This window comes from Brachyhypopomus gauderio, chromosome 15, assembly GCF_052324685.1.
Source record: "Brachyhypopomus gauderio isolate BG-103 chromosome 15, BGAUD_0.2, whole genome shotgun sequence".
Lineage (NCBI taxonomy): Eukaryota > Metazoa > Chordata > Actinopteri > Gymnotiformes > Hypopomidae > Brachyhypopomus > Brachyhypopomus gauderio.
Genome location: NC_135225.1, coordinates 11,589,542 through 11,605,044, shown reverse-complemented (window position 1 = coordinate 11,605,044; position 15,503 = coordinate 11,589,542). Strand labels below are relative to the sequence as shown.

General features: G+C 36.5%; 2 protein-coding genes across 2 annotated transcripts; both read right to left on the bottom strand.

Moving 5' to 3' along the window:
* Window positions 1–436: 436 nt before the first annotated feature.
* vps26a (VPS26, retromer complex component A) lies at window positions 437–7,699 on the bottom strand. The gene is made up of 9 exons (XM_076974258.1): window positions 7,565–7,699; window positions 6,645–6,794; window positions 6,258–6,333; window positions 5,800–5,956; window positions 5,505–5,669; window positions 5,022–5,128; window positions 4,610–4,678; window positions 1,967–2,109; window positions 437–1,838 (listed from the first exon to the last, which is right to left on the bottom strand). Exons 1-9 carry the CDS (start codon window positions 7,565–7,567, stop codon window positions 1,725–1,727), a joined length of 984 nt encoding a protein of 327 aa, XP_076830373.1. The 5' UTR covers window positions 7,568–7,699; the 3' UTR covers window positions 437–1,724.
* Window positions 7,700–10,919: 3,220 nt separating this feature from the next.
* srgn (serglycin) lies at window positions 10,920–14,236 on the bottom strand. Its single transcript, XM_076974259.1, has 3 exons — window positions 14,082–14,236; window positions 13,468–13,606; window positions 10,920–11,891 (listed from the first exon to the last, which is right to left on the bottom strand). The coding sequence occupies exons 1-3, from the start codon at window positions 14,146–14,148 to the stop codon at window positions 11,627–11,629; spliced, it is 471 nt and encodes a 156-aa protein (XP_076830374.1). The 5' UTR covers window positions 14,149–14,236; the 3' UTR covers window positions 10,920–11,626.
* Window positions 14,237–15,503: the final 1,267 nt, after the last annotated feature.

Below are 15,503 nucleotides of genomic sequence, written 5' to 3'. Positions count from 1 at the left end.
CTGAATTCATAAACCGGCACTCCCGTCCATCCCACACTGCAGAATACTGACCGCTAAATATCTATGAATATCTATAAATAGTATCTATGAATGATTATTCTTACATGTTTTTTTTTTCTATACAGTGCAGCTCACTGTATAGAAAACTAACCAGTTTTTGCTCCACAGGGTAGGTCCCCCACACAGCCATATATCTCTGAGTCATGTAGGCCACTGGCTTTCAGTAATAAAGGTTGTTTCATAACATGAAGAACCATCACTGGTGAAATTACGTATCGCTCTTTTAAGATGCTATTCTGCTGTTGGGAGACCTTTTACAATCATCAGGAAGAATAAGTGGGTGCTAGAATCAGCCTGACTACCCAGCACAACTCTAAGCATTATAATAGAGTAGCATGTCAATTTTTTACAAACACATCTACATTCTTTTAACAGTATAAACATTTTCATTTTATTTAACAGTTTGACAGATAAACAGAATAAGTCTATATATATGTACATTTTCAGGGTCATAACTCAGTTACATAACAGACCTGAATAGTCCCATTTGAAATATTGCCAATGCAATTAACCACAGATATTAAGCATGGCTGGAAAATAGGCATTCCTGTAGTAGTGTTTCAAATTACAAAGGTAATTCATATCATAACCGTATTGGGCTATATGCTGGTAAATCAACATCCAAAGGAATGCATTTTCTCAACATTCTAAAGAGAATTTTATGCATATTAGCAAAATTATGACGAAAAAAAAAAGACATTTTGAAAATTGCTTTTTAAACCAGAACCTTTAGATACGCTACCATGCAAGGGATATAATTTTGCCAAATTTCATCATATCCTTATGGGCACATTTACATTTAAACATGACAAATGCCTCCATAAGATAGTTAGAAACCTGATTAACTAAACGTGAAAACAGTGGAGCTAACGTGTAACCATAAGGTTGAGCATTATCAAGAAAATAAGAATGTTTTAATGAGCCATTCCATGTGGCATACTTAGCATAATCAGATAAACCAATCAGGTGAAAGCTTTAAGCAGCACACATACACACAAGCATTCTAAACAAAACTCATGTAATTTAATAAAGCTTCAAATTCAACGGCTGATGGAAAAACAGCTGAGTGTAATATATATATATATATATTTCTTTTTGCCCTCCCTCTAAAAGACTTACATGAGGCAAACATATCTATTGCAATAAAGACAAACATTAGGAGCTAAATAAGTTAAAGATATAAAGTGACTGCAAAACAGTATGGCACTCTGGCCTCAGAACACGCGGAACACCTTTCTTTTCTTGCCCTTTAGGATGGGCCCCACAGCCAACCTTAGTTGATACTAACAAGGTTTTCAATCCAGACAGCCTGCATGCACAAGAATGCTTTCAGAAGTGTTTCATTTTTTCCCTCTGGGTGCCATTTATGTATGTGGAGCTTCAGGAAAATTAGCAAGTGCATCATCTAGGAAAGGGTGCAAGCCCCCAAACTATAGATTTACATAGTAGCTTATGGTCCAGTGCTTTCTATAGTGTGTAAGAAGTCCTTGTATGATTAACTGCTTGCTGAGGACGGCAGAGTGGACACAGCGAAGGCAGGCAAAGCCCTTCACCACGAGCTGTGAGGAGTGGTGACAGGTATGTTGGGTGGGAGCTGCTCTCCTCTCCTGTGATTGGCCGCTGAAGGACCATGTCCCTGGTTGGCTGCTGTCTGCGTCTGCTCCTCACATTTCGGGCTGCTCGGCAGAGAGGCTTGGCCGTGACTCAGGTGACTCGTAGCGCTGGTGGTAGTTGCGTTTTCGCAGTTTTTCAGGGGCCTTTCGCCACAAAACAATCTCCTAATTAAAAGAAAATGGACAAACTTACATTATGTTTTGAATCATAAAGTCTAAGTGATTAACATTCATGACATTGCTAATTACATTGTTCCATTCCATACGAAAGTGTTACAGCAGTTATAATGTACCTGCTGTTTGAAGTACCGCCTATCCTCTTCATCCACCAGAACCAGATTTAGGAAGTACCTCACAGAGAATTTCTTGTTTACGTCTCTCATGGTAGCCGTGAGGTCATAGCCAGCAAGGAAAAGCCGTATAGGGATGGATTCACCTAGTAAAAAGAGATTCACTTATTGGTCAAAATTCCACATAGACCACATAGTGCAAATACGAGTTCCAGCGCTTATAGGACTTCATGATGTGAACAAGACACATTTATGGTGGATGTACATAATGTGCTGTGTTGCAGATCATCCACTTACATTTTATACAAATTAAAGTATTTAAAGTATTATTTTCGAGTATTTACTGGACATCTAGACAGGGACTCAGAAAAGTCAAGTGAGCAGTATAGCAAATGTGAAGTCAGTGGAAAAATAAAATTGATATTTTCACCCATGTCAGCTTTACTAATCTAATTATGTGATGTTTACAGACTGTATTTTCATAAATGAAAAGAATTTGTGAAATGCACCTCTTGGAAATGGCACACATTTGTTCACTCATTATATAGCAACAGGATGAATACTGCCTGTCCAGCTAGAGTTTTGTTCTGATACAGTCAAATTTGTTAAGGCATTGGTTCATTTTGCAGAACTCCAATAAACCACAAGACATGACCTTAACCAATGAGTGTTGGTATGGTCAAGAAGTGGGAAATTCTTTGCTCATCAAAATGTGGTTGGGGTGTGTGATATATGACTGGAGATATTCCTTCTGGAATTAATCCTGCCTTTCATCAACACAAATGATGCAAATTGAGGGTTGAACAGCTGTTTGACAGAACATGGGATTTATTTATTACAAAGAGTGTTTTTCAATTAACAAGGTTTGTTTTTCACAGATGCACTGCTTGCTTCATATGACATTAATACACATTAAGTTACCATGATTCAATTACCGTATTTTCTGGACTATAAAGCGCACCTCAATATAATTCGCACCTACAAAGTTTTTTTTTAATGGAAAATGTTGTATAAGCCGCACCGGGCTGAAAGCAGCATATATCTACTAAACTAAATACATTTAACTGAACTGATCAGTTTCCAAATGGTGCCTGTAGCATTTCAGTGTGACAGATCTGGCTTTCAGCCCGTGTTGTGCCCAATTCCGACTCCCCTCGTTTATCCGCACATTAAGACGCTACAGATTATATTGTCAATTTATGTTTCTATGCATAAATAAGAGCTAGGCTTTAATTATCCATCACAGCAAACGACATTATCTATGTCCAAAGCCACGCTGGCTCAAGGGTGTTAATTATTTTAAATAAATTAAAACCTCTGACCACAACTACGCAGTATTACAGCAGGATGTCTAAATATCTAGTTAGGCCAAAACTAGAGTGCACAATGAACTAAGTTATAATCACTGTAACTCCCGAATATCATCTTTACGCGTGTGCAAACGAGGGGAGTCGGATTCTGCCGGGGAGTCGGAATTTGACACACCATGTTGGTTTGAAAAAATTTCTTCGTCGTGCCTGCTGCTTGCATGTGCTAAATGAAATTGAGCACTTTCTTTTTTGATTTTTGGGTGAAGAAAAGTCTACAGAAAAGCCACACCTCATTAAGCCGCATGGTTCAAATCGTGGGGGAAAAAAGTCTCGGCTTATAGTCCAGAAAACAAGGTAGTTTTCTTTTGCATTCAACTGATGATAAATCGCAGATTAGGCTAGAGCAAAGGCAAAGAGCCTTCTTACTAACGCTCGACACCTTTATATGGCCGTCATTTACACATCTGCGGAGTTCTTCACTAAGAGGTTACTGGAAACTACCTGGCACTGTGGGGCACTATTGTTCTCCAGTGTGACATTCAGGATTTATACATGGGATAACAAGGACACAATAAGGGGAAACCACCACCCAATTATGTATAGGTTTTAAAAAAAAACAAACAAAAAAAAAATAACAAAATCATGGTAAAAACAGGAATGAATTAAGGGCATATAATGATTTCTCTGTACTGGCTTGATATTTGTATATCTTCTATGATTTGGTTATAATATGTACAGCGCTACTCTAATTATTTAAACCAACCTTAAGAAGCAATTGTGGACTTATATATCTCTCGAGAACAGAAAATGTTCAGTGGATCAACAGAACTCCTAGTTGCTGCTACATGGATGAGGAATAGAGCTGTAGTCTATTCTATCTATAGTCTGTAGTCTTGTTTTTTACATGGAAGCAAAAACAATTATTACACACCTGCATCCAAACATAACAGTTATGCAAAAGACACACCCAAGGCTGTGCTAGATCGTGAGACTGAGCTAACAAGTCTACAAGATTTTAACATTTGGTGTGTCTTTCACAGAACATTTCTCGGCCAATAACATTATAAAGTTTTAACTGTTATAATTCTTGCTAGGCCAATCAAAAGAACAGCAACCCAATATGAATGAACATTATTTTAAAATGCACACACATGCGCACTGATGTTTTGGTCTCTGGTCGTTAATGGGTTAAGATAGCAAACATTACTTTCATATAGTAATTCTTGAATTATATTACAGATAATTTTTAAATAGGTACTCAGCAATGGAAAACATTTTTTTTTATAAACCTCTCCACCCTTTTAATGTATTTACAAGAGCATGAAGCTTATCTTACCTTTTACTGGCGCTCCATCCATAATCTCATACTTGGCTACAGTTTCTGTCTCTGTAGTGGTACTCGGCCCTGTCAAATAAAATCATACCATAAAATTTTAGTGCATGATACTTTCCATTGTTCAATTGTATTACAGGAAAAATTATGCTAAGATTTCAGAGAACACAAAACTAAGATTAACTAAGATTAAGTTTAGAATATCAGCCTTATATACCACTATCCCAAGAGATGATGCAAACAGATTCAGAGTACTGCACTGTTCTGTAATGAGTGCATTTATCCTATTTTGGCCTCACTGTTAAGGCCTGTCTAGGCGTGAGGACCGTAACAGTGGTGTAGGTGAACAGCAGTGCGAATGTTAGTGATGATGGGACTACAGTAGTGGGTGGTTAAAGGTGTACATAACACTCACCAATTCCTGTCATTTCTTTTTTGATCAACTGAAGCTCCATGTGTTGGATTTTGATTCGCACCAGCAAAAAGTAGATTTTACCCACAATTACATCTTTTAGGTGGTATCTGCAGGGACATGAGCAAGCATACATCATGAATTAATTCATAGTGCTTTGTGGTCATCAGCAAACTGATCCTTAAACCTTAGTCCTGCACATATTACGTCATTAATTAATTCTTAGTGCTTTGTGGTCATTAAATACATCAGCAAACTGATCCTTAAACCTTAGTCCTGCACATATGAGATCATTAATTAATTCTTAGTGCTTTGTGGTCATTAAAGACATCAGCAAACTGATCCTTAAACCTTAGTCCTGCACATATGACATCATGAATTAATTCATAGTGCTTTGTGGTCATGAAAGCCATCAGCGCAAACCGATCCTTAAACCTTAGTCCTGCACATATGACATCATGAAGGTCTTTAATGGAGACATCTTACTTGGACTTGTTGTACTCAAATTCTATATGTAGGCAGTCTTCAATTCCCACTTCCATCTTGATGGAATTGTTGACATCAGGGTAAGTGGCAAGCTGATGGACTATGAGATCATACTCTTTTACCAAATCAGAGAGCCTCCTTACTATTGTCACTTTGAGGAAATACCTGCCAAATATAGAACCAATCATATGTAAACAAAGAATCCACAAAGAATTACCAATATTTTATAATTGGATTCAGCACTTCCTAAATAAGTTTACTAGAACTATCACAGTAGTTTTTTAAGTATACTGACCTCAGTCGCACATTCGTTCCAACATAAGACTCGTAGGGTTTCTCTACTTGCATGAACTCAAAGTCATAACTCCGATTCTGGGTCAGCTCTCCAGGAAGAGCAAGCTCCTTCACAAGGTTCACAAATTCATGTGTGTTGCTTTTATCACTAAAAAGTTCTGGGTCACAGAAAGGTTCTCTTTGAGCACAAACATTTCCACATATATCTGGCACAGTATCATCTGAACATCCTACATCTTTTTGGGAACTCTATATTATGGAAAAACTGAATGAGCAAAGTTTTTTTTTTTTTTTTTACATGCTGGTTGCTCAGTTTGTGCTTATTGGGCATGTGACAACCACATGCTTTCCTAAGCCTTCTGCTTTTCAAGGCTAAAATGTGAAACACAACAGAGTCACTCCTTTTTTATTTTATTGCAACATTCAATGTCCATGACATTGTGTATTCAAAAGACTCACCAATCTGTCCAACAAATTCTATGCGAATTCCCTGATGCTCAAGCCGTTTGCCAGTTTGCTTTACATTGATATTTACCTTGGGGAAACACAAATGTTAAGGTATCCATTATGAAACAGTTTTATTAAGAAACAATATTTTACATAGCTTTAAAAAATCTAAAATCTATATTTTGGAAGGTGTTTTTAAAAACTAGATCTATAGCTCCAATTGGCCTAATGCACTTTCAATCATGCTCCTTTTCTAAAGATATAGGAGTCACCGTAATAAGGTAGAGGTACATACAAACAACAATTATGTTTTCAAAATACAGACCAAGTAAGTGTACACCTTATTCTTCGTGTAAGTGTACACCTTATTCTTTGGGTAAATGAGAATTGATCTCTCACCTTTCCGGAAACAGACTCCCCATCATAAAATAAGTAGTGCTTCTCCACTTTCCCATCTTCTGTCTTTAGCTCTGCTGTCTTTCTGCTCTCGGCATCATTGAGTAGGACATCAATCTCACATACAGGACCAAACAGACCACCAAGGAAACTCTGCAACAATCAAATCTGAGGTTACTTTAAGTATGTGTCATAACGCACAAACCTGCAGGATCAAGAGGAAAAACTTGAATTTACAATCAGAAATTCTAAAGACATACGTTTCCTTTATTTTAATTTCACATTGTATTCAATATAATGGTTTAACCAGTCTGAAGAGGCAAGGTAATACTTAAAAATATAAAGTATCCATTCATTCGTATTCATAGTCATTCCACATAAACACATGGTGTCTGCAAGACCAATAAGCATTTTAGCTACAAATCAAATGTCACTCAAAACCTTCAGGCAAAGTTGTTCTGGTCATCTAATTTATACGAGAACACTGAAACTCAGACGTACGTCCCGACACTTTAGTACCGTTAGCTACATTGCTTGTACCGGCTAACTAGCTAGCAAGCTGGCTAGCTCTACCAACTAAGACACCCTATCGTTGGGGACACATATACTAGATGGGAATATATATATTATATATATATATATATAGGTTAACCACCCAGATTGAAAGGATGAGAGGTTTGCCTGTGGTCAAGTAAGCAGCGTTATCACACCCTCCCCTGAAACAGCAGGTCAAACCCAACTCCACTTCCTCACCCGGCCTTGTAGCTAGCCAGCTACTTTCTCATCCAGGGCGAGCGCAATGCAAAGAACTAGCTAGCTGAGCAGTATTTTCAGCAAAGCATTTTTAATTTCATACATGCGCAAATTCCTGAAATGAAACTAGAATTCTACTGTTAACTAGTTACACTTAAAAAAAAACTCACCATTTCAGCAGGTTGATGTTTGGTAGCTACAGTCCCAACAAGACCTTCGTACTTGGAGTAACTGTTCTACGCCTTGCATGAACTTGGACTTCTATTGTGCGGAACATCAAAATAAAAGTCTCTTTGCTACAGTCCCCGTTATTATTTTGCTTTTTATTTGTTTATTTGATTTTTTTTGGCGTTTGTTGGGTTTGTATGGTATACAAATACGGTATATAAATCTTCAAAATACTTGGTAAATCAGCAACTTAACTTGGGGACAATATTATAAAACACTAAAGCATATGACATATAATAAATCAAAAATGTTTTTATTAAGAACATTTTTATTAATAAAATTGTTTCATAGTTATTTAAAATTTGTGTTGCCCTAAGGTAAATATAAATGTATAGCAAATAGCAAAGTACCTTGAGCATCATTTTGTTGGCCAGATTGGTGAATCATTTGAATACACAATGTCATGAACGAATGTTGCAATAAAATCAAAAAGGAACATCTCTTTCTGTTAAATTATAACTGGCAGATATTTCCAGATAAGTGACAATAAAAAAGTATAATCTCATAGTCCATCTGCTTGCAACTTACATTGATATCCACAATTCCATCAAAATGGAAGAGGGAATGAACTACCTACATACAGAATTTGCATACAACAAATCCAGGTAAGTTGTATTTTCCATTAAAGACCTTCACTGTGTTATATGTGCAGGATCCACTAGAATGCAGTGACTGTAATTCCAGCTTCTAAACTGACTTTGTCTCCAAGACTAAGCTGGCATACAAAATTATTTTCTTTACTTTTTTCTTTACACTGCAAAATGGTTGTGAAAACATGGAAATTATGTTTCTGAGAGACTGCAGTGACCATAGTTTGAACACCCACTCATTCTTGAACTCTGTTTGTGCCAATAAAAAATTATCAATGAAAAAAGATGAATAACAACAACAACTTTTTCACTTTAAAATGTTTTAAATAATGGTGGTTAAAACCCCAGCTAATTTGCTGGAGTTGGCTTTTGACTTCAGTCATAGACAAATCTGATAACATAATCTGATAACACAATAAGCATAATCTTATAACATAATAAGTTCACAAAGTCTAAATATCTAAGAGACACTCACTTATATCTCTTTACAGTGTAATGTTTAGTAATAAAAATTGGAACCTGCTTAAATTGAGTAAAAATGCAGCCTATTACTAATAACTAGTAATACTGATATAATATTTTACTATCACATGGCAGCCAAAGGCAAAAAATACACTTTAAGATAATCCTGTGTAATTTATTTATCAGTCCATAACTTTTCATTCTTAATTTTAGGGAATGTTGTTTACATTTTAGAATTTCTTCCCAGCACAATAAATGGAAATTAACAAATAACCATGACAATCCAATCTAAATAGCAGAGGAGGATGAAATTCTAGAACATATGATCTGCATCTCTGAGAAGAAAACACCACTAGACAGACTTCTGGCATCCATAGCACTAGCTACATAGGGTAATCAGTTTTGAAACCCCTCAGCATGTGTGGGTATCAACAGTTCTTTGAGGTCATTATAAAGGCATGCTAACATGGAGTATTTGCTGAAAAACTATGACAGTAAAAATGTTGCAAAACCTTGAAGAGAACTTGAAGGACCTGATCTGAGAACCTGAATTTGAACGTGATCTGAGAGCTACAGTTAGCTAGCTAATTGGTTATCTTTGCCAGCTGGATAGCTACCATTCACATTTATACAGGCCAACTGTATTATGTGTTTGGGAAATCTTATTGTTACTAGCAAGCTAGCTAGCTAAGATAACATGACATTACAACTCAAGTTTTCATCAAGTGGCTTTCTCCATCATATTTTAATATGGATGACAAAGTAAAGTAAAGTAAATTTTATTTATAGAGCACATTTAAAACCAAAGTGCTTTACAATGTCAAAGAAACACCATACACTCTGCTCACTACATAAAACATATAACTTACATAAAACAGAATAACAATCCTCCATATGCAGTTCAAAAAACAAAAAAAGTTTAACAACTTTAGAAAAAAAAAAGTTTAACAACTGCAGAAAGCTAGCTTGTAAAAATGTGTTTTTAGTTTTGATTTAAAAACAGTCACAGATTTAGTGTGTCTAATGTCATGTGGAAGACTATTCCAGAGTTTTGGTGCAGCAACAGAAAAGGCACGATCCCCCTCTTAGTACTGTTTGCCATGTTTGCAGTAATAGTAATAGTACACAGTGCAGATAAAATAAATGTACCGTCGTTTGGTGTGCTTTCACTGAAGATTTCTTAATAAGCACTTTTGATGAGTCACAATTTATGGCCCATTCCCCACTGCCCCACACCTTCTGATCCCATACATGTGCACAAGTCAGTTTTGCAACAAGTCCATTGAGATATGTGTAGCAAAAGTCAAAGCACGCAGATTTGAAGTTGTGCTGTCAACTTGAAAGGAGGTGAGCTTGAAATTGTGGTTGTATATGTGTGGTTGTATTTTCTGTGAGTGAATTTTTAATATTCACATTCATATTTTTATTCTACAAGTTCTCAGACCAGGTCCTCAGACCAAGTTCTCAGGTTTTGCAACATTTTTGCCACCATACAACTAGGCCCAATTGATAGTAATACATAACCTAGTCAAATGTTTAACCAACCTATTTGTGTTTCTGATTAAATGACAGTTTAACTAAATGTCCATATTATACTGCTCCCTGGAAATGGAGCTAAATCACTCTGAAAGTCAAACAATATTATGTTGTGAGGAAAGTTTGTTTTGAAAGTGTGGCTGTAATCTGTGTATATTGAAAATGATTTGTCATCACATTAGGAAATATTTTCCGGGTCATTTTCCATAAGTCATGCAAACAAAATGCTAAAACTGAAAAGACAGCACAATTTTAAACGGTGTTGTGAAACTGGTCATAGAAAACTGGTCATAGAAAATTTATGTTAGAGGAAACTTGCTGTACAGCTTGAAAGTGTGATTACACCCTTAGTAAGAACAGGAAGCCTGGGAGGCTGAGAAATGATTGCATTAGAGCAAGTTGAATTTCAACTTAACATACAATGCATTTCTTCTATTGCACTCTGAGTGGGTTTCCTGTGTTCATACTATGGTTCTTGCAGCCAGCCAAATATGTAACTTCCACATTCTCACAACCATTTTGCAATGTAAAGAGAAAAGTAAACAAAACAACTCTCAGTCTTGGACACGTAGTCACCGCATTCTAATAGACGTTTAACAAGGTGAATAAGAGTTTTGTATGTCTTTAAAATTTTGATTCATGTGATCACAAACTACTCAACTAAGTTTTTATGCACCATGTATCGTAAAAAAAATTATTAAGAGGAAGAGGTTTTTAAAGAAGATGTTTTAATTGAAAAATGAAATGCACTCAAATACAACCTCATTAAAGGTAGACAATTGAATGATGGTACATAATCTAATTAATCCCATTTTCTGGCATTAGGCTTATGATGATGATGCATAAATATAACAGGTTACAGTATTATCATGCAATGTTTAGAAAAAGCTATGAGGAATTGCATGGCATCTGTTGGTTCTAAAACATCAACTACAAAAGAGCATTTATAAAAATACAACACTTATATGTTTCCAAAACATATTTATGTCCATTTTATTTAAGCACTTCAATCTGATTAGCAGTATTTATCAAATTGTAACAATTCCATTCCGAAATATTCTTTAAATAAGTATTTAAATATTGCATATATATGTTATGTTGGGAGAAACTGTAAAAGGTTCTCATACTATGTAAGTGTAAAGTGTATAAAGTTTAATGGCAAATAAAAATAATAATAATAGTCTTCATGGGTATAAAATAATTACCTAGGTGAATTGTGATCTTGATTTCAATTTAAACTGTAATTTTCAGTATACAATATATAAATATCAGAATACAATGTAATGGGGAGTCATCTCCTCTCCATTTCCAGATAAAACTGATTTATATATAGCAGTAAGAGGGGACTTTATGACCTCTTATCCTGAGAGTCCTTGCAAGAAAAAAAGCTGAAAGCATATAGTACACTCCACCCTTCTACTGAAGCATGCTCTCCTGCTGCAAGTCATCTTCTGACAGCTGTGGCTTCACACGCTCAGGAAATTCATAGTTGGCATCAATTTCACCACTGCCATCCACCTCCAGACTTTGCTGCTCTGTTTGAGGTAACCCCTCTATCAGACCGTCATTCATCCACCTCTCACTTGAGGCAGGTGAGAGGGCGATGAGCCCCAGGTCACCAGAGCCCTCACCAGACTGCTCCTCTGCCTCCGCTGTTTCTTTGCTGCTCTTGACTTGAACACTGGAGGAAACACAGAAGCACAGGGCCTGTGTGAGCTGACATCCTTTAGCCCTTCCTGTAATTTTTTTCCTGTTTTTAGCAGGCCAGGAATGCTCTTTAACCAGTCCTCCATTTTGTGTGCTTTGTTAAAAAAAGACAAAGTGCTTGAAGCCAACAGACGAATGTGCTTAAGCAGAAACAGTCCTTATGAGAGTAAAATGATCAAAATTAAATCACAATTCAGATAGGAAAAATACAGTATACATTTATGACATATACTGAAATTGCACTCTAGGGCAGTTTTTTCTTCTTCTCAGCATTCTCCATAGACAGCACTTTCACATCACCAGAGTGAACACTGGGTCAAAGAGCCAGGTTATCCCTCAGTAAGAATCAAGATAGCCTTTAATGATGGTGCCTGTTTTGCATGGGTTATTCTTTGCATCAGCAGCTGTGACTTGCTTGGCTTCGTATAGTCTAATGTTCGTTAATTGAGTTTGTGATACATGTTTCAGACCGGCAAGCCAGAAGATAGGACTTACAAATCCATGCACAAACCAAGAATTTTTAATTACAGTATAATGTGAGACACATCTTGATGAAAATATGTATCATGCATTTACAAATAAAGATTTATTTATATGTGATCACAGAGATCAAGTGACTCGGTGATCTGGAAAATACGTATTCTCTTTGCTTGGACAACAATTAAATGTATTATTTTTTTACCATTTAAATCTGATTGCTTTTATAGAAATGCACATTAAAGATGCTTTAACCTGAAATAATCTGAAGCTGATTATACATACAGCTCCAACATCTAATTAAAGACATCAGTAATTTTTGAATGCCATAAAAGGTGTTGTGGTTGTGAGCTGATGTAGGATATAGAAAGAAGACGATGAAACAGATATGAATCATTGTGATGAAATCCACATTCCTAAAAGTCACAGCAACAAAAACTGCAATACAGTAAGAGATGTCAGAATATAGGAAGCCCCTGACATGATAAGTTGGCATGGTAATTAAGTAAATACTTAACAGAAATAATGGAAAGAATAAAGTGTACTGGAAAAAATAACCCCTTTGAATCATCATTGAATGACTGAAGTTGTGTGTGTGGTAGGCGTGGAAAGGTACAGGTTTCTGAGTTTCATGTTGTCATCATATCTCAAAAAATATCGCCAGCGAACGAAAGCCTCGCTTCCTTTTTTTACTGCTCAGTTTCTTCATAAAAGTGATGAAGGAAACCCAAAGGTACTCTCATAAATCAAAATTTGTCACAGAGGGAAAATTGGTCATTAACCCAGAGACAAAAATAATATATAAATCTTACACAAATGTCCAAAATGGTGGTTTGGTCAATATATTGGTAAATATATAAATATTGGATAAGATCATGTGTTTTCGTGTCATAATATATTGCCACTACCTGCCTGTTATATGATTTGATTATTTAACCATCAAATTAAACCATGTTTTTCAAATGTTTTGCCAATACCTATACAATAATGTTTTTGACACTGAATTTGTTACTGTGTCCATAACTTTACACTTTGCAGTAAAAATAATTTATATGAAGAAATAAATGACTCACATGTCTTTTATGGCACTGCGGGGAAGTCGAGGGCTGAGGCCTGTTATGTCCACCAAGGGGCCCCGCTCTTCGACACAATTAGCATTTTGGCCATCAGGTGTACACCTCACCCACTGATATCTCCCTCTGTCTGGGGCTCCTGTGGTCATTAATACAAAAGAATTATAGATTACAAAGTTTCGTTTCATAATTTAAGATTACGGGGAAATGTTACACATCATTATCATTACACATATTGATGAAACATTTTACAATACCAGGTTAGCTATACAATTAAGATTATATTAATAGTTTTGTATAGTTATCATTTACCGAGACAAAATAACGTTACAACGGTTTACGTCCGACTTTTCTTACGTCTTAAATAGGTAACGCATCGCATACAACTACCTAGAGACTTTCTCTAACGTACTCCATCATTTACAATTCAACAAAAAGAATAGCTCTATAAACTAATACCACGTACTTTGTGCTTTTTGAAATGTGTGCTTTCATTCTCATTTACTATACGCCCAAGTCCTACGTCTGCTTTTATTCTCTCTACCATCTTTTGGGTGTCATTAGAGGAGAAAAACTGAGTAGAAAACTAAACAAGTAAAAGAAAAGAAACTCACCAAGTACGTTGTCCCCGAACTGATATATGAGGAGCAGTGCCAACGCTATTCTACTGTAAAGTCCCATCGTAATTTTCTTTCCAAACAGAAGAACGGATGATGAGAGCACGTAAAGTGGCGAGGCGGTCTCTTCGCTCTGTTCTATAGTGTCAGAGACCCTGCCCACGCCTGCGTCATTTCTTACTGAAATAAACGTTTTAGTTTGGCAACAGTTTCAGTATCCGCTGCGGAAAAGCTTGTGGGGTATAAGACGTTTCACATGTGGGCTACCTCAGGTAGCCTACAGCTAGATAAGTGCTAAATAACGTCACTTAACTTAAAACTATCTGGGGGAAAAGTAAAATTAATGTAAAAAACAAAGATATACAGATAGCGTTCCTGTACTTCATTGGCCTACTTCTGAAACCTTAGAATATATATATTTATGAAACCATTACTTTTAAATTTTTGATTACAGACATTAAGCCATCAAAATAAGTGTCTTATTTTATAACTTGGTCATAACCCTTTGACAGTTACTTGCCAAATATTTGTAGGTGGGCCTCAGAAAAGGTCTGCTTACACTGTTATGAGAGGTTAAGACTTGAGTAAAAAACGATGTTGCAAATCATCTGCTGTAATGTCCTGGAGGCCAGTGTCCCCATCACTTTGTGTTGAAGTCTCTCTCTCCCTCAGACCCTCCCCACTGCCCCGTTGACATGGACACAGACACTGGCTGCCTTTCCACGCCAAGTACAACAAATCATGACACTTGGCTTTGAGGACAGTGCACTGGAACTTTTTGGAAATCTTGCATCTTCTCTAAGCAGAGAGACTTTAGGTTCTATGTTCAGTATATTTCAGCAGTTGTAACAAAATGTTTTGCCATGAAATTGCCTCAGTGACAGGACAATAACCGGGAATAGGTCTGCTGTGTAACATTGCTGGTTTACAGTGCATATTGTTGGTCCTTGGCTTGGTCAAGTATGCAATTTAGTGATTTGGAGAAGCCTGCGTCAAAGAGAAAAACATTCTAAGTTGTTCTATGCATGCAGCTGTAATATATCTTTGATTTGTTTGTTTTTTGTAATGCTTTGACATTGTAACATATCAATCAATCAATCAAAATTTATTTATATAGTGCTTTTTACAACAGTTGTTGTCACAAAACAGCTTTACAATTGTCCGAGTCCAAGCTCCCAGTGAGTAAGACAAGGGCGACAGTGGCAAGGAAAAACTCCCTAAGAGCATGAGGCAGAAACCTTGAGAGGAACCAAGACTCAGGGGGGAACCCATCCTCCTCTGGCCGACCCCAATCACCATAACAACAATTAAGAGATAGAACAAACAAAAGATGGGAAGGATAAATAAATAAATTCCTATTCAGCCCTAAACTTCTCTTGATGGTTGGCCATAGCAGGGGAGAATTCAGGTGGTGAGAGG